Here is a 26,374-nt window from a genome sequence, read left to right as displayed (position 1 = left end):
ACAGGGGGGAGCGACCCACCGGCAGAGCGGCCCCAATGCCACTCAAACCAGTCTATGGGCCGCACCCCCCCGCAGACACGGCACCACGGCAGCAACGGACACCGCACAGCACCACACCAGTGTGAACAAGGTGTAATGGCTCACTTACCATGCTCTCCCAGTCAGCCGTGGCGCTGTGTCTGCGTGGGGGGGGGGGGGGGTGCGGCCCATAGACTGGTTTGAATGGCATTGGGGCTGCTCAGCCGGTGGGTCGTTCCCCCTGTGGGCATTGGTGTCGCGGCGGTGGTGGTCGCCGCCCGGTGCTGCGCCATTTTATGCTAGGGACGTTAGGGACCCACTCTAAATAGGTGGCCTTGACGTGGCGAGTGGGCTTGTATTTTTTGATCAAAAATGTATACTAACAACCTGTTAGTTTTAGATATTATGCTGAGAAGCAATCAGATCATTATACAAGATTGTAGATGTGCACCATGTCTGTTTTTCTACCCGAATTCACACTGTGATTTCTATCCCCTCTTTTAGTTTTTTTGTTTGAACATTTGTCTGCACTCTTCCCCACCCCCTCAGCCCAACCCTATATAAGTAGTAGTTAGCTACACATGGGACATTTCTTTCCTAGCAGCCTCCCAGTCTGACTGGGAGAGCATGGTAAGTGAGCTATTACACCTTGTTCACACTGGTGTGGTGCTGTGCGGTGTCCGATGCTGCCGTGGCGCCGTGTCTGCGGGGGGGTGCAGCCCATAGACTGGTTTGAGTGGCATTGGGGCCGCTCTGCCGGTGGGTCGTTCCCCCCTGTGGGCATTGGTGTCGCGGTGGTGGTGGTCGCCGCCCGGTGTTGCGCCATTTTATGCTAGGGATGTTAGGGACCCACTCTAAATAGGTGGCCTTGACGTGGTGAGTGGACTTGTAATTTTTGATCAAAAATGTATACTAACAACCTGTTAGTTTTAGATATTATGCTGAGAAGCAATCAGATCATTATACAAGATTGTAGATGTGCACCATGTCTGTTTTTCTACCCGAATTCACACTGTGATTTCTATCCCCTCTTTTAGTTTTTTTGTTTGAACATTTGTCTGCACTCTTCCCCACCCCCTCAGCCCAACCCTATATAAGTAGTAGTTAGCTACACATGGGACATTTCTTTCCTAGCAGCCTCCCAGTCTGACTGGGAGAGCATGGTAAGTGAGCTATTACACCTTGTTCACACTGGTGTGGTGCTGTGCAGTGTCCGATGCTGCCGTGGCGCCGTGTCTGCGGGGGTGTGCAGCCCATAGACTGGTTTGAGTGGCATTGGGGCCGCTCTGCCGGTGGGTCGTTCCCCCCTGTGGGCATTGGTGTCGCGGTGGTGGTGGTCGCCGCCCGGTGTTGCGCCATTTTATGCTAGGGATGTTAGGGACCCACTCTAAATAGGTGGCCTTGACGTGGCGAGTGGACTTGTAATTTTTGATCAAAAATGTATACTAACAACCTGTTAGTTTTTGATATTATGCTGAGAAGCAATCAGATTATTATACAAGATTGTAGATGTGCACCATGTCTGTTTTTCTACCCGAAATCTCACTCTAGGACCCCTTCCCTATCCCTTGCCCCGTGGGCCTGGAAACATGACCTATATGACATCTGGCGGATCCACAGCACATCGTCCAGGGAATATACTTTTTTGTCAGCAGTGCACAACACCTATGCCCGTCTGGATATGTTCCTGGTGAACAGTCCATTACTATACTCCACTACCGACACCTCAATAGAAACAATTACATGGACTGATCATGCGGCAGTCACACTTACACTAAAAGACTCGGTCTCCTCCCCTCAGGCTCACATGTGGCGGCTTAACCGTTTTTTGCTGTCACACAGAGAATACTCCACACAACTTTTATGGGACATTAATGAATATTTTAAATCTAATGGCCCTTCTGTTTCTTCCCCGTTTACCCTGTGGAATTGTCACAAAGCAGTGGTGAGGGGGATGTGTATTTAATATAGCTCCATAATCAAAAAACAAAGAGAAGCACAAATAGCGACCCTTTTAACGACTATAAAGACATTAGAGATTGCTAATCAAACGGCGCCCTCTGACAGTACTGCAGAACAGCTTGGAAATTTGAGGCGTGACCTAAGATGCTTCTTATTGTCAGCCTATGAAAAAGCTCATAGAAAAACAAGAGCTATTTATTATGCTCAAGATAAAGCAGGAAAGCTTTTGGCTCACAGTCTCAAATCTCAATACCTGCGTTCCCGCATTCCCAAACTTATACACCCTGACACTAAGGCTATCATCTATACACCACGGGACATAGCGGACGGTTTTCAGGCTTTTTACACACACTTATATATCTTACAAGATGCACTTCCCTCTCGCCCTGATGCCCACTTTGCTATTCAAACTTACCTGAGAAAACTTGGTCTCCCTAAACTTACACCCGACCAACTGACAGACTTAAATAGGGAAATACAGACTGATGACATTGCAGATATTATCCGAACATTGCCCTCAGGAAAGGCCCCGGGCCCTGATGGCTTTTCTAGTGCATACTATTAACATTTTTGTGCCTCCCTTTCCCTTCCCTGATTTTTGTAGACAGGCCATGTCCAGCGGACAGCTTCCAAAAGAAAATTTACAAGCTCTGATAACTACTATCCCTAAACCCGGTAAATCCCCAGACCTCCCCCAAAATTATAGACCAATCTCACTTTTAAATCAGGACATTAAAATATATGCCAAATTACTAGCAAATAGATTATCATTAGTTCTCCCTACCGTTATTAGCCCTGACCAATCCGGATTTGTCGCAGGTAGACAAACCTCGGACAACACTAGGAAATTATTACATCTTCTTCATCATATTGAACATACCCACACCCCTGCCGTGGTCCTTGCGCTTGACGCCGAGAAGGCTTTTGATAGATTGCGGTAGTCCTTTGCTTTCTCGGTGCTCCGGGAGATGGGATTCGAGGGAGATGTTCTCCTAGCGATCTCTTCGCTGTAGTCCCAGCCTTCGGCGCGGGTTTTGGCAAATGGTTCATTGTCTTCGGAGTTTTCTATCACCAACGGATCACGTTTTATCCTTAGAACCTCTAGTCAAAGCCTTACAACATGATCCCCAAGTTACTGGTATCTATTTGGCATCCTCAGACCATATCATATCACTCTATGCCGACGACATTATTTTGTCTTTAACACATCCCACTATCTCTCTCCCTGCAGTCCTTGAGAGAATTGAGGAATATGGGTCACTGTCGTATTACCCTCTTAACTCAAAAACCCAGATCCTTTCCTTCAACCTCCCCCCACAGACTGACTCCCTTTTGCGCTCTAAATTTCCGTTCGATTGGCGTGCTAAGGGAATAGATTATTTGGGAATACATGTTACTTACCCTCACTCAACATTGTACAATACAAATTATGTCCCCTTGCTAGCAGACCAAGAAAAAGATGCCCTGAACTTCTCTAAATCTGACATTTCCTGGACGGGTAGAGTTGCTACATTTAAAATGTTCATGCTCCCTAAATTGTTGTATCTTTTTAGAGCCCTACCTATATCTCTTCCTAATAGCTTCTTCCATAAAACCCAAACTATCTTGTCTAAATTTGTATGGGCCGGTAAGAAACCCAGGCTGGCAGCGGCACTTATAGCCAGATCTCCACGCGCAGGCAGAATAGGAGTGCCTAATGTCAAAGGATACTATATAGCAACTTTGGTAGCCATGTTAAAAAGATGGTGGGGCATGTGCTTACAGGTTCCATGGGTGGCTATGGAAAACCAAATGGCCTCCCCGTATACACTCCATGAACTCCTACTAACTCCAGCTTGGTCCGCTCCCCCACCCCTCCTAATCAACCCCTCCCTTCATGCATGGACAAGTTATCTGGAAGCGCTGGCGATTCCCCCAATGCAGGATAATATGGAGTTCCCCATGTCCTTAATGCAATCTACTCTATCAGATATAGTTTTGGATCATTGGATCTCTAGGGGTATCACACATGTACAACAATTATATGAAGGGGGCTTATTGCACACATTTGAATCCCTAAGAGATACCTATGCTGTCCCGAGGAACGATTTCTACAAGTACCTTAGGGTCAGACACTTTCTACAGACTCTGCAACCAGCTAAAGTTGGGATAGATAGGGTAACTTTTGCTATGCTGGAGTCACCAAAAAGGGGCCTTAAACCCTTTTATACCTCATATATGCAGAATATTATTTGTATAAAGTCGTACCCTTTGAAAATGTGGGAGAGAGATTTGGAGATCATTATATCAGAAGAAGACTGGCGGCATGCCTTTAAATGTATCCAAAAAGCATTTCAGTGCTCCGCACATATCGAGTCAGCGTATAAAACAATGCTAAGATGGTATTTCACCCCTGACAAAATTGCTAGAGCTGACCCTGGCTCCTCAGATTCATGTTGGAGGGAGTGTGGAGGTAGAGGCACCCTATATCATGTCCTGTGGCTTTGCCCATTTTTACAACAGTTCTGGAGAGACTGTGCAACATTGGTGAGAGAGATATGTGGTAGTGGCATTCCCTGGTCCCCGAAAACGGCATTACTATTTGTAGATCTCCAGATGGTTCCACCACGCCGAAGGGATATCTTATGTATTATTTGTATTGTAGCAAAAAATCTCCTGACTTGCCGATGGAAGACTAAAAAGATCCCCCCCTCTGGAAGAACTAATTGGGAGTATAAACACTACTTATTCCTTTGAAAATATTTTAGCTATGGCAACGGGTCAAATGACTAGATTTTATAAAAGATGGCAACCTTGGATAGACTCCCAACACTGCAAAGATATATGACATGGGCTATATATTCTGTCTGACCAGAGGTTGTCTATGGGGGCCTCAAGACACTCTTCATATCACCACTAGAGTATCTTTATCTCTCAACATGGGTAACGGTCATATTTCTACCAATACAACACATCAACGCAAGTGTGGTGCTGGTAACCTGGTGGCGCACCCTCGGGTATTTAGTCACCTTCACATTTGGCTATTTAGTTGTTGTTTATTAGTTTAGTCAGCAGCGATTCTGCTGCTAATTTTGTTTGTAAAAACCTTTGAAAAGACCTTATGACAGCTGCGTCTGTCCCTCATGCATACTATTGTTTTTCTTAGCTACTCTTTATTGCTAATAAAAAAACTATTGAAAGTAAAGGGGTTATCCAGGAAAAAACTTTTTTTTATATATCAACTGGCTCCAGAAAGTTAAACAGATTTGTAAATTACTTCTATTAAAAAATCTTAATCCTTTCAGTACTTATGAGCTTCTAAAGTTAAGGTTGTACTTTTCTGTCCAAGTCCTCTCTGATGACACCTGTCTCGGGAAACGCCCAGTTTAGAAGCAAATCCCCATAGCAAACCTCTTCTAAACTGGGTGTTTCCCGAGACAGGTGTCATCAGAGAGCACATAGACAGAAAAGAACAACCTTAACTTCAGAAGTTCATAAGTACTGAAAGGATTAAGATTTTTTAATAGAAATGATTTACAAATCTGTCACAATCTGTCAAATCTGTCTGTCACAATCTTTCTGGAGCCAGTTGATATATATAAAAAAAGTTTTTTCCTGGAATACCCCTTTAAGAAGGCTCTGCAGGAAACTTTCTTGGAAGGAGAGAGAAGTCCTCAATCACTTCCTAAAAAAGTTCACTCTGTCACGTATACTGGAAAGATGTACATGTCTCCAATAGAACCATCTCTATGTAAGAGTGTGTCCCCCCAAAAATGCTCTGAAAAAGAAATTTCAGAGTGGCTCTTGATGTAGTATTTCATGCTTTTTTTTTTTTTTTCTTTCAAGCTTTCACATGGAACTGCTCTGCAAAGTGATCTCAATACTTTTTTCCAGCCAAGTTTTTTTTTTTTTTAAAACGTGTTTTTTTTTTTTTTTTTTTTTTTTTTAAAGGGGTTATCAAGGAGAAGAAGAACATGGCTGCTTTTTTTATTTATTTATTTTTTAAATCTAAAACAGTACCACCCCTGTCCTCAGGTTGTGTGTGGTATTGCAGCTCAGTTCCTTTGAAGTGAATGGAGCCTAGTTGTAATACTGCAAACAACCTGAAGGCAGATTTTTAAAAGAAATTATCTCTGTTCTTCTGTTCCCAGAAAACCCCTTTAACATTCTCCATCTTCAATTGGAGATGAAAAATGCAGTATTGGACTTGGTTTTTGGCTTGTTTTTGGCCCATGTGGTTTTATAAATCAAACATAAATAGCTACAACATTCCAAAAAAGATCAAGACATTATTTAGTCTGTACACACTAAAATTATATAATCTTCAATTTAAATGAAATACATGAGAAAAAATGGTAATAAAGATGGGGGGCTCAGAACTCATTCTCTCAATTCAACAATTAGCTGCAGTTAGAGATCTGGTTTTCATAGACCGATTTAAAAAAAAGCAATATAAAGTGATGCATGGGGCAATAAAACAAGCACACAATAAATTTGAACACATTTTAAGGCCAAAAAGGATTATGACTCTGTGACACATGTTCTCTCCAAAAACAAACAAAAAACAACAAACACAACACAGACAAAATAATAGATCTTGTATGAAACTTCCAGTGTGGTCAAATTGATCAGGCGCGGTATTGGACTTGCAGCTCATCACTTGCTTTATTTTTGCTTTTGAGTAAGTTTCCATAGTTTTGTGCCCAAGGTTTAAGACGCCAAACAATTTAGTTTACTACATTAAATTTAAAGTAAGTCGTAAACCATAGATTAAAAACAGAACTTACAGGAAACCATTTGCATAACACAGCACATATCAAAAACATTATGATGTTCATGGCAACATTTAGCTCTCTTTAGAAACTCCATGCAGCATTGATCTTTTTATGGATCTAGGGAAACCACAGTCCATGTTACGTGTGTGTATTCATGAATGTCTCAATATCAGTGTTGAACATATTTTGGATCTGATACATGAACAAGTGAGGCACACAAATGATATACAATGCATTCAGAAAGTCCTAAGACTTTCACATTTTGTTAGGTTAAGGACATGTGCTACAATAAAATATATAAAAAGTCCCCCAGAGCCCATAAACCCCTCAAAACTAAAATGTGAAAAACGTATTTTTAGAAATGTTGGCCGCCCTCACCAAACTAAGTAATCAGGGAAGAAGGGCCTTGATAACAGAGATGACCAAGAACCCAATGGCCATTTTGGCTGAGCTCCAAAGATCCTGTGTGGAGATGGTAAAAACTTCCAGAAGGTCAACCATTACTGTTGCACAATTTGGGTTTTATGGTAACGTGACTAAAAATAGGCCTCGCCTAAAAATACACAGGAAAGCCTGTCTGGAACTTAATAAAAAAATTAAAAAAAAAAACACTTTAAATGGGCACGATCATTAAAACTAATTTTTGCTATTTTGCTACTGGAAATAATTTTTTAAACAAAGTACACTAGAAAAAAAAAATAAGTTTTCTATGTTTTATTTGTGTTTAAAAAAAGATGCCACTAGGTGTCTCCCTACTTATCCAGAGCACATTTCCCCCCATCTCTTGCACAGACTTTGGACTCCTGCTAGCCTGGCAGTAGTCCAAAATCAGGAAATGCCATCTGGGGTGCTGGGGAGGGTGTGTGCAGACTTAGCCAATCATAGCTCATCTCACACACTGAACTGCTCTGGGCTGTGTGTAGCACAGTGAGGGAGGAAGTTCTCCCCTGAATGGCTTCAGATGAAGTCACAACTCCAGGGTAATGCCCCTTCCCAGTCTGTTAATCTGACAGACTGAGCAGAAAATACAGGGCAATATCAAGGTAAAAAACTTAAAAATTATAAAAAGTAAAGGGGGGGTGGTTTATCATGAGGGGGGCAGTGTACTGGGAGGATTATAAAATGTAACAAGATCATGAGAGGAACTCTTTACGGTCTCTCAGACTGTAAGAAACAAGATTCTCTGCTCTGATGAAACCAAACTTTTTGGCCCCAATTACACACATAACGGGAGATTTATCAAAATCTGTGCAGAGGAAAAGTTGATCAGTTGTCCATAGCAACCAAGTAAATTGCTTGTTTCATTTTCTATTTTCGAGTTCTATTAAAAGATGAAAGAGGTAGCCTGATTGGTTGTTATGGGTCACTGGTCAACACAGGGAGGCTTAACTTAAATCTATGCTGGTCAAAGTTGAAAGAAGGGTAAATGGAGCAAAGAACAGAGATTTCAAAAAACAACATTGATCCAGAGTGCTCTGGACCTCAGAATGGGAAGGTTTACTTTCCAACAAGAAAATGATCCTAAGCACACATCTAAGACAAAAAAGGAGTGGCCTAGGGACAACTCTGTGGATGTCTTTAAGTGGAACAGAAAGAGCCCTAACTTGAACATCTATGGAGACTTGAAAATAGCTTTCATCAATTTTCCTCATCCAAGTTGACAGAACAAGATGATCTGCACAGAAGAATGGCAGAAAATCTCCTGATGATGAAGCCCCTTCTGCACCCGGCTCCCAAGTACGATCGGCTTCATCATCATCGAGTTGTGTCTGCACATCACTGATGTCCTCCTCAGGTTTCTTAACAGTGTCTGCTTTAGGAGCCTGAACGCTCGTAACACCACCTCCCACGCTACTCTCCTCATCACTACATGCCCGCCTAGCGGAGGAAGCGGCAAATGTCTCCTCCACTTCTTGGCTGGATAGTAGCTGCTGACTGTCCTCTATTAGATTGTCCTCACTAAAGAGTGGAGCTGTACCCACAGCATAAGATACTTCTGTGGGGGAGGGACCAGCATAAGACAGAGGCAATGGGAGAACAGGGACTTCTCCCGGGCCATGCCAACTGAGGATTGTGTCTGAGGAACCCACTGACTGTTGACTGGGGGTGTCAGATGTCACTTGTGATTAAATGGATGACCGTGCTAACCAATCAATGACTGCAGATGGGTTGCTGGTCAAGACACGACCGCTAGCTGATACCGGGAGCTCAGGCCTCTCGCTGAGGCTCCTGCTGACACTCGCCTCTAGTCTGCTGCAACCTCTGACAATTTGGGCCACTCCTCTGTGTACATCCTGGCACTTCTTTGCTTGACATAGTTAAGGAGTACAATGCGCTCCACTACGCTTAAAACAGTATTTGTCTACAACACCAGCAGGTGTGTACTTTTGACTGGCCTTTCACATTAACTAGGCCCTTGAGACTTTAACAGGAACAAAATGGTACACCACTTAGATGTACACACAGGTTACACCTAATAGAGGACAATACGCTTTTAGTGCTCTTTTCACCCTAACTGGCTGGCTACTATTCGCTTTTCAGTGCTTGTAAACACCAGCGCTGCAGCACACAGTCGCTGTCTAATACACCCACAATTGCACTCTCTCTCAATCTCTCTCCCTTCCCTATCAGTGCTTTTCTGTGCAACACACTGCTCTCTCTCCCTCTCTGAAATAGAACGCTGATGTGAGTGGCCGCAAGATGGCTGCTGATTATATAGGGCTGTGACATCACAGGGGTTGCTGGCTGTTGATAGGCTGCATGATGCATGTGAGAGTCAGGGTCATCCCATCAACCTTTGTTCCCGCCTTTCCAGGATTCCTTGCCCCATGTCCTCACATGTGGATCCGCCATTTTAGATGCCCTGGAGCCTGGACCACACTAAATGGAGTTTAATGAAGCGATTGTGGGATCAAATCACGGCAATATTTGCATTTGTTGCGAATCTCATTTTTCCCAAAATTCGTAACAAATTCGGATTTGTCAGATTTAATTTGGCTCATCCCTAATCATAACCAAGAAGACTGGAAGCTGTAATCACTGGGGGGGGGGAGTCGCAGCTGAGTGCTGAGCAAAGGGTCTAGATACTTGTGTCACTGCAATATTTAGCAAAGATTTCCAACATTCCCTTAGTCATTATGGGAGATAGATAGATAGATATGAGGAAATATATCCTGTCAACTTACATGAACCAGTCTCTCCAGACTGGGAATGACTAAGGTTCCTTCACTCCCTCTGAGGCTGGAGTCTTTTTGAGAGTCTTTAATGGCTTGTAAGATTTCTCCCATTCCTTGCTGAAACTGCCTATTTTCTTCAGAAAGTTCCTTCACTGAGAGACAAATAAAATTTCATAAGTGATCATACACATTTCACAAGTACCGTCATTTTCTTCTGTTGGACATGTAGATCAGAAGGTGAGAAAGTAAACAAGAACTTTGGTCTGAAATAATTTATTTTTTGAATTTTTTTTCCGTTTGGTTGTACATAGAAATATACAAACTAAAGGAGAATCCCACCTGGTTAAACTGGGATTGTTATCCACCAACTATCATGTCTTGCACTAGGCACAACATTAGATAACCACTTTAAATAGGTATAAGATGTCTAACTCAGAATCACTTGTAACTCCTTCCTTCGACTATGTTCACATTTGAAAAAGGAAGGGCTCTACCTCTGTGGTATACATCAGCATACTAGTACATCTGCGGTGGGTCTATTCACATAAATGGACTGAAGGCAGTTTGAGCTTTTTCCATCAAGTGAACAGGCCTTCTGCAGCCTCAGTGTACGTTGGCATATTTTCCTGCTAGTACGCTGACTTATGTCACAGATCCTTTTACTAATATAAACATAGCCTGAATATAAAAAAGTTCTGGCATCCATGATAGGCCTTTGTACTGAAGGTCTCATATTGTTAACATCGACAACCTTCTCTTTATCTTTACACATATATCAGCATGTGATGTTATATAAACTATCAGCAGATTTAGCTTTTAGCAGTAACATTAGCAGTAACAACAGCATAGTTGCAAAAATAAAGGTTGTCTGTAAAGATTTTTCATTATTAAAGTGTCATACACAGGTAAACATACAGGGAATTACCACAACCACCATTAGGACCATCTTTATGATGATGTCACCTAATTTTACACCTTTCCCATAGTATCACCTTGCCCGGATATAAAACACCAGAGATTGTCAGCTGTCTCTAACACCATGTCCTCTTTCCCCTATGGCCCAGAAAATAAGGCACCCACCATCCGCCCGAAGGGATAGGAGTGAGGTAGCAGGGGTGCCAACCCTCTTATCCCTGCTATTGCTCGGTCAGAAGCGACCGAACAATAGCAGATAGGGGGCAGGAGGGTTAGAGTTTGGTTCCCCCACTCTGCCCACCCACGGTAGTCTAGGCAGAACGGGGGAACTGTGCTGTGACAGTCGGTCACTTAACGGTGGCAGGCGGTGATGAGGTGTGGCTCCCTGGTGCAGACTACAGAAGTCGTTGAGTTGTTGCCTAGCAATATCTGGAGGGCTACAGTTTGGAGACCAATATACAGTGGTCTCTAAACTGTAGCCCTCCAGATGTTGCAAAACTACAACTCACAGCAGGCCCAGACAGCTGTTTACTGTTTGGGCATGCTGGGATTTGTAGTTTTGCTATATTTGGAGGGCTACTGTTTGGAGATCACTGTGCGATGGTGTCTAAATCGTGACCCTCTAAAATCTTGCAAAACTACAACTCCCAGCATGCACGAACAGCAAACGGCTGTCTCGCCATGCTAAGAGTTCTAGTTGTGTGCCTCCAGTTGTTGCATAACTACATTAACCAGCATGCCCTTCGTCGATAAGTACATGCTGGGAGCTGTAGTTTTGCAACAGCTGGAGGCACACTGGTTGGAAAATGCTGAGTTGGGTAACAGAACCTAACTGAAGGTTTTCTAACCAGTGTGTCTCCAGCTGTTGCAAAAGTACAACTCCCAGTATGCACAGTCTGTCAGTACATGCTGGGAGTTGTAGTTTTTCAACAGCTGAAGGTTTGCCCCCCCCCATGTGAATGTACAGGGTACATTCACACAAGCGATGTACTGTGATTTTCCTGCATCAAGTTTGAGTTGCGGGAAATTTTCTGCCACAGCGCAAACTCCTAGTGGGAAACTCACCGTAAACCCCCGCCAGTGCGAATGTACCTTAAAAACACTACATTACACATAATAAAAGGGTAAAACACTACATATACACCCCCTTACACTGCCCCCCCTTCTCCCCCAAATAAAAACGAAAAACGTATCGTAAGGCAGTGTTTCCAAAACGGAACCTCCAACTGTTGCAAAATAACAACTACCAGCATTTCTGGACAGCCACTGACTGTCCAGGCATGCTGGGAGTTTAGCAACAGCTGGAAGCACCCTGTTTGGGTATCACTGGAGAATACCCCTATGTCCACCCCTATGCAATCCCTAATATAGTCCTCAAATGCGCATGGCGCTCTCACTTTGGAGCCCTGTCGTATTTCAAGGAAAAAGTTTAGGGCCACATATGGGGTATTTCCGTACACATTTTGTGTTTTTTTTTCTCCTTTTACCCCTTATGAAAAGGAGAAGTTGGGGTCTACACCAGCATGTTAGTGTAAAAATATATCTATAATTTTTTTATACACTAACATGCTGGTGTTGCCCCATACTTTTTATTTTCACAAGAGGTAAAAGGAAAAAAAATACTCCCAAAATTTGTAACACAATTTCTCTCGAGTACAGAAATACCCCATATGTGGGTGTAAAGTGATCTGCGGGCGCACAACAGGGCTCAGGAGTGAGAGCGCACTATGTGCTTTTGAGGCCTAAATTGGTGATTTGCACAGGGGTGGCTGATTTTACAGCGGTTCTGACATAAACGCAAAAAAATGAATACGGAACATAACACGTGGTATAGTGAGCCTTAACACCCCACAGGTGTTTGACGAATTTCCGTTAAAGTTGGATGGGAAAAATGAAGAAAAACATTTAAATTTTTTACAAAAATGCTGGTGTTATCCAAAATTTTTCATTTTCACAAGGGAAAATAGAGAAAAAAAGCCCCCTAAAATTTGTAACCCCATATCTTTTGAATAAGAACATACCCCATATGTGCATGTAACGTGCTCTGCAGGCAAACTACAAAGCTCAGAAGAGAAGTAGCGCCATTGGGCTTTTGGAGAGAAAATTTGTCCTGAATTGAAGGCCACGTGTATTTACAAAGCCCCCATGGTGCCAGTACAATGCATCCCCCCACATGTGACCCCATTTTGAAAACCACACCCCTCACGTATTGTGATAAGTGGTGCAGTGAGCATTTACGCCACACAGGTGTCTGACAGATTTTTGGTCCGTGTGACAGTGGTCCGTGATAATGAAAAATTTTATATTTAATTTGCAAAGCCCACTGTTCCAAAAATCTGTCAAACTCCAGTGGGGTCTAAATTCTCACTGCACCCCTTATTAAATTCTGTGAGGGGTGTAGTTTCCAAAATGGGGTCACATGTGGGGGGGTCCACTGTTCTGGCACCATGGGGGGCTTTGTAAACACACATGGACCCCGACTTCCATTCCAAACAAATTCTCTCTCCAAAAGCTCAATGGCGTTCCTTCTCTTCTGAGCATTGTAGTGCGCCAGCAGAGCACTTGACATCCACACATGGGGTATTTTCATACTCAGATGAAATGGGGTTACACATTTGGGGGACATTTTCTCCTATTACCCCTTGTAAAATTAAAAAATTTGGGGAAAAATATGCATTTTTTTTTTCATTTACACGTCTGACTTTAACGAAAAGTCGTCAAACATTTGTGAGATGTTAAGGCTCATTGTACCCTTGGGTGCAGTTTCCAAAACAGTATGCCATGTGTTTTTTTTTTTTTTTTGCTGTTCTGGCACCATAGGGGCTTCCTAAATGCGGCATGCCCCACAAAAACCATTTCAGCAAAATTGCTTTCCAAAAGCCAAATGTGACTTATTTTCTTCTGGGCACTGTAGTTCGCCCGCAGAGCATTTTATGTCCTAACATGGGGTATTTTCATATTTCGAAGAAATGGGGTTACAAATTTTGGGGGGCATTTTCTCCTATTACCCTTTTTGTAAAAATTGTAAATTTGGGGGGGGGGAAATTTCATTTACACATCCAACTTTAACGAAAAGTCGTCAAACACCTGTGGAGAGAATGACACTCTTGTCTGGTCCTGTTGGAGATGTGGAAACCATTGGACAAGAATTCAGATGTCAACACTGCTACGGATGGACACAAATTTGCAGGGTTTACACTGTTTTAGAAGAGGAGGGTAAACAGGAAAAGTGAAGGAGTATGTCTGTATGTTAGAAGTGACATGAAAGTCAGTGTGAATACCATAGCGTGCGATTTGTATGAAACGTAGGATCCTGGTGGTATGTTGGTGGTGGTAACGAGAGGTCTGGGGACACTTGCAATTCCCAAAAGCGGCCAGACATGTCCTCCATAGAACATGCTGCAAACATCATCTTATCCTTGAAGTGGTAGTAGTGCAGTTGTGCAATAAATATCCCTTTGGGAAGTTGAATACAAACTCCTTGGCTTGGGAATATAAAGTGCCAGATCAATAGTAAGATCCAACTGTGGCATATTTGGCAAGAGAGCCCCAAAATAAATCTGTAAGAAATGTCAGTAGTTGGCCAGGTTTAACAGATTCTGGAATACCAAGGAACCGCACATTGTTGCGGTGGGAGTGGTCTTCAAGGTCCGCGACTTTCAGTCTCAGCATATTCACTTGATCCTTCAAGTGCAGCCACACTATTATGAGCTTCAGAGAATACAGCAATTTTGGCTCAGTGCACTCCCCCAATTCGGACTTTAATTTGTTAGCCCTTTGCAGGATAAAATAAATGTCCTGTTGCAAGGATGAGCGCAGGTCAGCCAGTAAAAGTCATAGAGTATGCTCTGAGGCAGGTTTAGTAATCCTTGACGGACCCTCCATAAGAGCATGTCGAGTTTTAGAGAGGGCAAAGGAAAAAAGACAGGCTGCACAGCCAAATAAGATATCCCTCGTTCCACGTGGGGCGAAGTATTAACTGGTCCATGAATTGAGGAGCCTTGGGTATGCAGTGGAAAGGAGTGAGTCGATAGAGAGATGTTATACTAGAGAGGATAGGATGCTTTCCTTCACAGGAGACCGTGCAGACGAGGTAACCGCTTTTTCACATGGAGGTGGCTATTAGAGGATGTTTAGATAATGCTAAGTTGAGCAGGTAAAGGAGCTTAGAAGCATGGAGTTAACAGCTACACGTCTGTCCCCATGCAAAGTAGGCCATGCCCCATGTGTGGGCAAAATGTAATTTTTTTTTTTTTTTTTTACATACTTGAATGAAGATCTATGAATGAGCAATATTGTTTCACTATTAGGCATCAAAATGTTTTCTCCCATAGTGGTTTAATATATGACGCTATACATTTGGAAAAATACAAAGTTACTTACATTTTGACTTTAACTCTGCCACAACCGTTTTGCTTTGCTCCAGCTCCCTTTCTTTGTTGTTTAACTGTCTTGACAAATGTTCATTCTTAAAGTAAAACAAAGTATTAAAAATTGTATGCAGTGCAAAACATGACCGTCACAAACAAAAGAGGTGTACATGGGTTATTAAGAAAAATTACGATAACTGGAGTATTTCAAACCAGAAAGGGTTTTTCCACCTAAATTAAGTGTTGGATTATCATTAGAATATACCATTACTTACTGATCAATGGGGTCTACTTGAACGAAGGGATGTTTCTTCAGAAACAATCCATTTTAAAACATAGCCGTGGGAGCGATTAGCTTATCGCCCCTGGTCCCACTCCTGCAACCCCCAGCAAATATTTGGCCAGGAGAAGACATGGCCAGCCAGGCCCTTTTCTGGCAGTGGCCTCTGCAGGAGAAATATAGTAGAATATGGCAGTCATTAACATAAATGGCTGTCCATATATTAATTATAGGCACAGCTTGAGAATAGTGTAACATATTTTTGTCCCAGCCTTGTTAACTCAAATCACCTAGAAGGTCAATTATCAAAACCTCTCCCAGCTCACATATTACCTCCTTTAAAATATAATTTTATTGGCATACATTAAAATTTGAGACCATCATAACACAAAAATTGTGGAAATAATTCAACCACCACCACCTACAAGTGATGCCAATCTCATAAAATATGACCAGACCACATCAAAGTATTGCAAAAAGTAACAATCAGTCTTAGGACCATTATATAGATGCAATTATATCCCGATAGACTGAAATAGTATTTGAATTCATGGATAACTAAACTGTTTGTACTTTCCTCCACTGTGGCCCACGTCTTAATCAAAACATCACGTGAAAAAATATAAAAAGGTTTTACTTTACAATTGTTCTCTGCGTTCCAAATGGAATGCAGAGAACAATTGTAAAGTAAAACCTTTTATATTCCCCGCCACTGTGATTATTAAAGGGGTATTACAGGATCTTTTTTTTATTTGACTAAGCTACAGGGGTTGTAAAGTTAGTGTAGTTCATAATATAGTTTCTGTACCTGTTTGTGAAGGTTTAATCACAATTTTTCTGTGATTATCCCCCCCAATATTTATTTTTAACAACATACAAAATGACTCAGGTCTCTGGATTTCCCTGGTTGCAGTGTGTCGAGGCCTGACATCACTAGTCAGGTTATCAAAGGGAGTCTGTCCAGCTTCAATGGGTGGAGCGACCACTGGGTGGGAGAGTGTACATTTTGCAACAGTTGTAGGTACCCTGATTAGGAAACCCTGGTGTATTGCATTGAAGGGATCACAGGTATGTTTCAATGGGTGGGGTGGCTGATGTGTGGGAGGGAGGAAAGTGACCTCATACTTACAAACTATGGAACTATGGGATGTGTAGTTTAGAGAACAAAATACAACAGGAACTACCCAGTGCCGGCAGGTACATACTACTAAAATCTCCTTATGGTGGATTACCCCTTTACGTTATAGAATATCTTAACATTTAATTATACATATACATACATAACATTTACATTATACATACATAACATTTAATTATACAGTCATGGCCGTAAGAGTGGGCACCCCAGATTTTTTTTAAGAAAATGAAGTATTTCTCACAGAAAAGATTGCAGTAACACATGTTTTGCTATTCACATGCTTATTTTCTTTGTGTGTATTGGAACTAAACCAGAAAAATGGAGGGAAAAAAAGCAATTTGGACATATTGTCACACCAAACTCCAAAAATGGGCTGGACAAACTGATTGGCCCCCTTTCAAAATTGTGGAAAAATAAGATTGTTTCAAGCCTCTCATGCTCCTTTAAACTCACCTGGGGCAAGTAACAGGTGTGGGCAATATAAAAATCACACCTGAAAGCAGATAAAAAAGAGAGAAGTTCACTTAGTATTTGCATTGTGTGTCTGTGTGCGCCACACTAAGCATGGACAACAGAAAGAGGAGAAGAGAACTCCCTGAGGACTTGAGAACCAATATTGTGGAACAAGATCAACAATCTCAAGTTTACAAGTCCATCTCCAGAGATCTAGATTTGCCTTTGTCCACAGTGCGCAACATTATCAAGAAGTTTGTAACCCATAGATCTGTAGCTAATCTCCCTGGGCTTGGACGGAAGAGAAAATTTGATGAAAGGTGTCAACACAGCATAGTCCGGATGGTGGATAAGCAGCCCCAAACAAGTTCCAAAGATATTAAAGCTGTCCTGCAGGCTCAGGGAGCATCAGTGTCAGCGCAAACTATCCGTCGACATTTAAATAAAATGTATCGCTATGGCAAGAGACCCAGGAGGACCCCACTGCTGACACAGAGACATAAACAGGAAAAGTCTTGTGGACAGATGAGACCAAGATAGAGCTTTTTGGTAAAGCACATCATTCTACTGTTTAACGAAAACGGAATGAGGCCTACAAAAAAAAAAAAAATAACACAGTACCTACAGTGAAATATGGTGGAGGTTCAATTACATTTTGGGGTTTGTTTTGCTGCCTCTGGCACTGGGTGCCTTGAATGTGTGCAAGGCATCATGAAATCTGAGGATTACCAATGGATTTTGGGTCACACTGTACAGCGAAGTGTCAGAAAGCTGGGTTTGCCTCCGAGATCTTGGGTCTTCCAGCAGGACAATGACCCCAAACATAAGTCAAAAAGCACCCAGAAATGGATGGCGACAAAGTGCTTGAGAGTTCTGAAGTGGCCAGCAATCAGTCCAGATCTAAATCCCATTGAACACCTGTGGAGAGCTCTTAAAATTGCTGTTGGGAAAAGGCGCCCTTGCAATAAGAGAGACCTGGAGCAGTTTGCAAAGGAAGAGTGGTTCAACATTCTGGCTGAGAGGTGTAAGAAGCATATTGATGGTTTTAGGAAGGGACTGATTTCAGTTATTTTTTCCAAAGGGTGTGCAACCAAATATTAAGTTAAGGGTGCCAATAATTTTGTCCAGCCCATTTTTGGAGTTTGATGTGACATTATGTCCAATTAGCTTTTTTTTTCCTCTTTTTTGGTTTAGTTCCAATACACACAAAGTGTGTATAGCAAAACATGTGTTACTGCAATCCTTTTCTGTGAGAAATACTTCATTTTCTGGAGAAATTTCAGGGATGCCAACATTTACGGCCATGACTGTAGGACTACCCCTTTAATGACAACATACAATTTAATTGCTCCTAAATAAGTCTTACTTCTATGTACTGTAGTAGAATTAAAATGATTTACCCTTATTGTAATTGAGCACAGCTTTTAAATAAATAGCTTTCTTTCAAACCTGTTGGTCCTATTACACAGATCCATTATTCCTATGGACAGTCATTCACTAAATAATCATCAAATTTCTTTGTATGCTATAATATCACACAGTTAAGCAGTAATAACTAGCCATAGCTGTGCCCCAACTAAGCAAAAACAAATCCATACAAAAATAAATAAATAAATAATTTTTTTTTTAAAGTAGCGGAACTCACGTCTAGTGTAGAAAATCCATCTCTCTTAGTTGGAACTGATAGGGATGACCCTTATGTTTCTAATGACTGATCAATATATTAATACTAATATGCCATTGCTGTAAAAATATATCTGTTACCTACCCCTTAACCCATATACATCCGCTTGCAATATGATCGTGACTACGATGAAGACCTTGCCATGATGCCGATACAACTGAGATAAGGAGTCAAAGACAAAATATCTGACGGACAGAGAACTCTGGAATTTCCCAGTAGAGAAACTTCTGCCAATAATTTAGTGGACACTAGATATGCTAATATATATGGACGCAATAATCAAACAACCAATCAAAATGTAACATGCTAATTTTGACGTCATAACTAAACCTCCTTCTTTGTCCAATGTAAAAATGAAATGTACTTCCTGGATTAAACAGAACTCTTTTGGCTCTGCTGCGAGTATGCTAAGAAAGAGTTTATATAAACAACCTGTCTGGTGTATATTTTCTTATGTTGACACTTAGCAGTATATAGCAGCAATGTCAATCACATTTGAGAGCCTCCCCTCGAGCCATCCCTGACACAACCACATTGTCCGACAGGTCATTCAAAAAAGATCTGTTTCACACCTACTGCTGCTTTAACTGGTCCCTGGAGGATTTTGTCATTTCTGTCCGCTCTCTCTGTGTATGACCTGTCAGCTGATTTGGTTCCAATAAATAAAGATTGATTTTCTACACACGATGTGAGGGCAAGCAGGTCTCTGTGCACTGAGGACTCACACAGCAGGATGATTCATAAATGCATATATTCATATTTACAGCATATATTTGCCCTTATAAACATGCACAAATATATCCTTATGCATCCCTATAATGCAAAGATATGTAATGTTTTTTTTTTAACTTGTTAAATACAACTTCCCAATTCATAAAAATACTCAAAGAGAGGAAGATTTAAACAAAGAATGCAAAGGTTTAATAAACCTTTTCTTCAGTTTAGCAAGTTCAGTACTTATTTCTACACTACAGTAAGTCTAAAAGACTTAGGTTAGAGTTAGCTATCTAAATTCCTCTTGTTCTTCATTAATAGTTGACCAATAGAAATAAGCAGAACAGTTCTGGTATTCTTGTGTAGGACGTGAATCCAGCTGCATTACAGAGAGGGGAGTGTTTGAATACTCTAGGGACTTTTTCTTTTGTACAGCAGGTCTTGGAAACAGCAAATGAATTTCCACCAGCAGATTTTTTCCTATACAGTCGATAGATATCTTGATGAACCACACAATACTTTTTACTGTTTTGTCTTAAAGGTTTTACTATTTATATTAAAACTATCAAAAAACAGTCTTGCTAAAAGATGTTCACCTTTTGTCTAGAGCCAATCTATTGGCTTCCTTAGTTCTTTATTTTTTTCCTGTTCTATGTCAACACCACAGCTTTCTCATAACTTCAGTCTGCCAAATGGGTACAAGTTTTCTACAGGGTCTTCCTCACAAAGTCACTCACTATTGAGTAGTTTGAGTATGGTCTCTTCATTCATGAAGCACAATGGCCCTCATTTATGAAGAGCGGAGTGTAGTTTTCTTAGTGGATTTTTGTGTCCAACTGGTATTTTTCCATGGGATTTACTATTGTATCTTGTATTTGGGGATTTTCAGGATTTCCCAGAGCTCAACTCCACCACATTTTGCGTGGAAACATTAGTACATTTATAGATTTCTTTTTGATGGCCATGCCCCTTTGTAGTATTTTCTGAGTAAAATGAAGCATTAGTAGGGTTTTTTACATTTTTTGTCAGAAATTCTGGCACATGACACATGCAGCACAAAAAAAAAAACATACAAAATCTACTAGGAAAAGCCTTAGTAAATGAGGCCCAAAGTCTCATTTCAATTTCATTGTAAGTAAATTTATTTCTATGTCTTTAGTTTAGGCAGCTGTCAAGCATCTTGGATATTGCTGTTGCTAATGTTTTTAAAGATTGGGGTTGGGGGAGATTGCCCATAGAGGAAAAGTTGCTGAGTTGCCCATAGCAACCAATCAGATCGCTTCTTTCATTTTTCAGAGGCCTTTCCAAAAATGAAAGAAGCGATCTGATTGGTCGCTATGGGCAACTCAGCAACTTTTTCTTCTGGACAGGTTTAGATAAATCTCCCCCGTTCTGTATTGAAATCCAACCACATAGAACTCAGATAAAGTTAAAGCTCCTCTGTTAACTGTTTTACTTTTATATTATATCCTACTAGTTTGACCCCACAGAATTTAAGTTTGACGGCATACAGCAAATTGATTCATATGGAGGAGGGACCTGTCGTAACTTCCATTTATCACAACAGGAGGTTGTATGGATTAGTAGGCTAAATGCCGGCAGCCCTAACTGGCCTGAAAGAATAGAACAACATGTCCCCATTTTTGTGAATATAGCATGACAGTATTGTTTTTCTCTATTTGAGCACTGTGTATAAAAGAGCAGATAAAATGATAGCTTGTCAGAGACCGGAAGCATCATCAAATGTCGTGAAACAGGTAGTTAAATTGTATGTTGTCCAAGATCATTTGTACAAATGCTGTAAACTTCACTAAAGCAAACTAAACTGCAAGATAACCGGTGAGTGCGATATTTTCATTCTAAATATGAAGATTATTTGTTGGACACTTTCTAAAGACACACAACAATAAATGTACTTTTATTTATCTATTATTTTGCATCATGAAATATTACTAAAGGGATGTGATAGCATAATTTCTGCTTACTTTATATATTTTGATGAAGAATGGTTTCCTCTTCACTAACAACCAAAATCCTAATAAGGTATATCATTCAATACATGTTAAATTGTTACATTAGTTAACAAAAGGTTCTTAGGAAGAGGATCCATTAAAATTCATTAAAATAATATCTATGAATTATTAAGTGAAGCATATAAGAAGAGTATTTTCAGGGTAAAATTATAAAGGTGCGAGGAAATTATAATTGGGTACTGCCCCTTTATGTTTACATCGATGTGGCTGAGTGGAGGAGCTATGCAAACTAATGTATGGAGATTGATAATGTTTCTGTGAATAACGTGCTGTGTGCAACTGAATTTACTACAAAATGTAAATCTTGTACTACACCTACACTGATTACACTAAGGGCAGTTGTAGTGGCATTATATGAGGATTAAGATAATCATACATACTGTGAAGCATTTTTTTTATTTTAATAAAGAACTGCAGTGATTATTAAGATAATACTTTCACATACTATAAGGCTTCCTTGTAGCCCTGTTCTCTTACATCACCCAGCTCCGCTCCCACAAGGTCCACCGTCCCTGCCTGCAGCCGGGTGGCTTATCATCCATACATGGCTGATTATGGAGAAGCATGTGATGACACACATCACTGTGTCTCCTCCATAGCAGTACACTGTTCTTTATCAAGGAGCTCAGGCGCAGTAGAAGTGGCACAGTGCCCTGTATCGTCACATGCTTCTCCATAGGCAGCCATGTGCAGTGAGGCTAAAAAAGTATTTAGTCAGCCACCAATTGTGCAAGTTCTCCCAATGAAAAAGATGAGAGAGGCCTGTAATTTTCATCATTGGTATACCTCAACTATGAGAGACATAATGAGAAAAAAAAATCCATAAAATCACATTGTCTGACTTTTAAAGAATTTATTTGCAAATTATGGTGGAAAATAGGAATTTGGTCACCTACAAATAAGGAAGATTTCTGGCTCTCACAGTCCTGTAACTTCTTCTTTACGAGTCTCCTCTTTCCTCCACTCGTTATCTGTATTAATGGCACCTGTTTGAACTTGTTATCAGTATAAAAGACACCTGTCCACAACCTCAAACAGTCACACTCCAAACTCCACTATGGCCAATGCTAAAGAGCTGTCGAAGGACACCTGAAACAAAATTGTAGACCTGCACCAGGCTGGGAAGACTGAATCTGCAATAGGCAAGCAGCTTGGTGTGAAGAAATCAACTGTGGGAGCAATTATTAGAAAATTGAAGACATACAAGGCCACTGATAATCTCCCTCGATCTATGGCTCCATGCAAGATCTCACCCTGTGGTGTGAAAATGATCACAAAAATGGTGAGCGAAAATTCCAGAACTACACGAGGGGACCTAGTGAATGACCTGCAGAGAGCTGGGACCAAAGTAACAAAGGCTACCCATCAGTAACACTATGCTGCCAGGGACTCAAATCATGAAGTGCCAGACGTGTCCCCTGCTTAAGCCAGTACCATGTCTGACCCATCTGAAATTTGCTAGAGAGCATTTGGATGATCCAGAAGAGTATTGGGAGAATTTCATATGGTCAGATAAAACCAAAGTAGAACTTTTTGGTAAAAACTCAACTCGTCCTGTTGGGAGGAGAAAGAATGCAGAGTTTCATCCAAAGAACACCATACCTACTGTGAAGCATGGGGGTGGAAACATCATGCTTTGGGGCTGTTTTTCTGCTAAGGGATCCGGATGACTGATCCGTGTAAAGGAAAGATTGAATGGAGCCATATATTGTGAGATTTTGAGCGAAAACCTCCTTCCATCAGGAAGGGCATTGAAGATGAAACGTGGCTGGGTCTTTCAGCATGACAATGATCCCAATCACACCTCCCAGGCAACAAAGGAGTGGCTTCATAAGAAGCATTTCAAGGTCCTGGAGTGGTCTAGCCAGTCTCCAGATCTCAATCCCCATAGAAAACCTTTGGAGGAAGTTGAATGTCTGTGTTGCCCAGCGACAGCCCCAAAACATCAATGTTGTAGAGGAGATCTGCATGGAGGAATGGTCTAAAATACCAGCAACAGTGTGTGTAAAAACCTTGTGAAGACTTACAGAAAACGTTTTACCTCTGTCATTGCCAACAAAGGGTATATAACAAAGTATTGAGATGAACTTTAATTTTTATTATGTTTACATATTTTTATATGGAAATATGGAAAATGGGAAAAGGGGGTGATATGAACCTTCAATATGGAAGGGGTGTTTTTAAAAACTTTGATGAAACTTTTATTTATTTTTTTAAATACTCTTTATAATTAGTAGGAATCATTAGATTCCTCATACAGATCAATGCAGTTCTATTGAACTCCATTGATCTGTGTTCATTTGGTTGAGCCTGCTCAATCAAATGCAGATCTATGGGGGCAGCCATGAATGCAGAGGTAAACCCTCCGTCTACCGCATTACCCTCTGTCTACCACGGGTAATGGGATCTACCCCACTGGATCACAGGGATGGTTATAAGATCCCTTTAGACACCGCTGTCAACTTTGACAGCGGTGATATAAAAAGTTTATAGCCGCCCACGATGATCGCTGCATGCCGGGCTATTAGCGGTGGCTCCCGGCTACTGAAATCAGCTGGGGCTGACGAGTATGGAGAGGGCTCGAGTCAGGAGCCCCCTCCATACACCCTGAGCGCCAGTGTGAGGTGCACACTTGCGTCCCATGCAAGTCTGCGTCCACTCCTGCGCCTCACACCGGCATTATAAAAAAAGGGGCCTGCGAGTCGGCGAGTGAACTCTGACATCGCGTGGAGCCCCCTGTGTGGCTGCTCGTAGCGGCAGATTGCCGCTGCGAGCAGGCCAGGGGCTGAGCGAGGCGGGGGAACGGGGGTGACAACAGCTGGTGGCACAAAATGGGTCGGGTCACAGGCAGATCTGCAGCGTAAAATATGCTGCAGATCTGTTATGTGTGACCCTATCCTAATTCTCTCAACAATCCTGTGCCTGTGAATAGTAGTCAACTGTTTCCACAATTGTACTCAGCAACTGAGTTTCAATGGACAGATCTGTGTACACTTCTTACTTTCTATCTCGTACAAGGCTGCATCACTACTGTATATCTCACTTGAAGCCACTCAGTAAAAAGAAAAAAGATAAGTACATATCAAGCAAAAGCTGTGGTCTTATTAACCACAGCAGAAATTCAAGTAGTAACTGAGAGATTGTTACATTTGTGACCATATTACGGTAGTTGCAGTCTATGACCTGGTACTGATCACCTGATACTGCTATACTGTTATACTGCTATACAGTTATCCTATGAAGCAGTAAGAGTAGCATAATCAGAGGAACAATTTCTCATTTCTTACCTTTGCCTTAATTTCTTCCATACTGTCCATCAACATTAAGCTGGAAGTTTTCTGTTTGTCTGTGACAGAGTTCTGATTCAAGAATAGGTCATCAGCCGTTAACCCTGAAACCCAAACATATGTTGTTTAAATGGGGTAAAATATAATAAAATACAGATTCAGGTGTTTAAAAAAGTGCCTAGGATTCCGGTCCTCCCAATAATGCTAACTCACAGAAAAGATGCAACTTTAATAGTTTCTAGTATAAGGGCAAGTTAAAAACCTATTCCCACCATGAAGTAGACCAGCCACAGTGTAGGTTGAACGCTGGTGTATTTTGGCCAAAATAACAACTAATACATTAGGTTTTTAACCACTGTGCCAGTAATAGTAGTATGGTCTCTTTTCTGCGATTTACAGACTTCACAGACTCTCTTGCCTTTGATTCACTTTAAGAACAGGCACAATCTAGGTGAGTGAAGGTTCAAACATGTTTATTTATGTATGCTAGGTAGTAGGGCTGCACGATATATCGCAAAAGCAGTCACATTGTTGCGATATAGCGATATGGCCCCCAGATTATCTGCTCGGGCCAGACCCGCCAGAGCAGGTAAAAACAAATTTAAATACAAAAATTTTATGTTTCCCAACCAGGGTGCTCCATTTGTTGTAAAACTAAAACTGCCAGCATGCCCGGACCGGCAAAGGCTGTCTGGGCATGCTGGTAGTTGTGGTTTCACAACAGCTGGAGGCACCCTGGTAGAAAAACACTGAGCTTAGTAAAAGGGCACAGGTAGAAAAATAATAAAAACTGCTCACCTACTCCCGGTCCCTGCAGATGCCGTTTCCCTCCATGCGGTCTGGTGTCTCCTCTCTTCCCCATTACACTAGGATGCCTGATGAAGCTGCGCATGCGCAGCGAAACGCGTTGCATCTAATAAATCCATTGATTTTACTTGGCTGCCTGATGGTTCCTCTCTGCGCCAGACAAACTCCTGACTCCCTGGTCATTCGTTTTTGATTTTACTCTCACCCAGGAGGGCTGCAGTGGACCTTCTTCCATATCCAACTTCTTCCATAACCAACTTCGGTAAGCGGCTTGGGAATCACCGTCCCCTACCCCCACCTGCAAGATCTACTGATCCCGCACATGAGGCGCCTTCCTTTCTTTCTCTAGATTCCATTACACTAGTAGGACCTTTCCCTTTTCAGCCAATCACTGGCAGAAGCAGTGTCACATAGGGAAAGGTCTTTTTCGGCAGCAAACACACTAGGTTTCCCGAATCCGGTGGGAGATTTGAAAACCGCCCGAAAAACCCAGTGTATTGCTGCAGTACAAAATGTGACGGGGGGAATGTAACAAGGAGGGTGGGGGTGGGGGAACACTGTGACAAGGGGGAGAATGTGACGGGGGGGGGGGGGTGGAAAATGTGACAGGGGGGGAGGAAATGTGAAGGGGGGAGAGTGTGACAGGAGGGTGAGATGTAATATGGGGGGGTGCCATGGGGGGGATGTGCAATGGGGGGGGTTGAGATATGATATGGGGGGAGAATGTGACATGGGGGAGAGGGGGAGAATGTGACGGGGGAAATGTGAAGAAGGGGGGAGAAT

At 41.8% G+C, this 26,374-nt stretch overlaps 1 protein-coding gene across 2 annotated transcripts in view; it reads right to left on the bottom strand.

The window, feature by feature from the left end:
* CEP290 (centrosomal protein 290) overlaps nt 1-26,374 on the bottom strand; it is a 222,731-nt gene that overhangs the window by 130,246 nt on the left and 66,111 nt on the right. For both annotated transcript variants that reach the window (XM_056574395.1, XM_056574396.1), the window contains exons 17-19: nt 24,785-24,888; nt 15,209-15,293; nt 9,920-10,062 (exon numbers count right to left, since the gene is read on the bottom strand). In XM_056574395.1, the coding sequence (XP_056430370.1) occupies nt 9,920-10,062; nt 15,209-15,293; nt 24,785-24,888 (332 nt within the window). The remainder of the gene's footprint in view (nt 1-9,919; nt 10,063-15,208; nt 15,294-24,784; nt 24,889-26,374) is intronic.

The sequence above is a fragment of the Hyla sarda genome, chromosome 4 (assembly GCF_029499605.1).
Source record: "Hyla sarda isolate aHylSar1 chromosome 4, aHylSar1.hap1, whole genome shotgun sequence".
Classification (NCBI taxonomy): domain Eukaryota; kingdom Metazoa; phylum Chordata; class Amphibia; order Anura; family Hylidae; genus Hyla; species Hyla sarda.
Note: the sequence above shows the minus strand (reverse complement) of the source record. Positions and strands in the feature narration are given on the sequence as shown.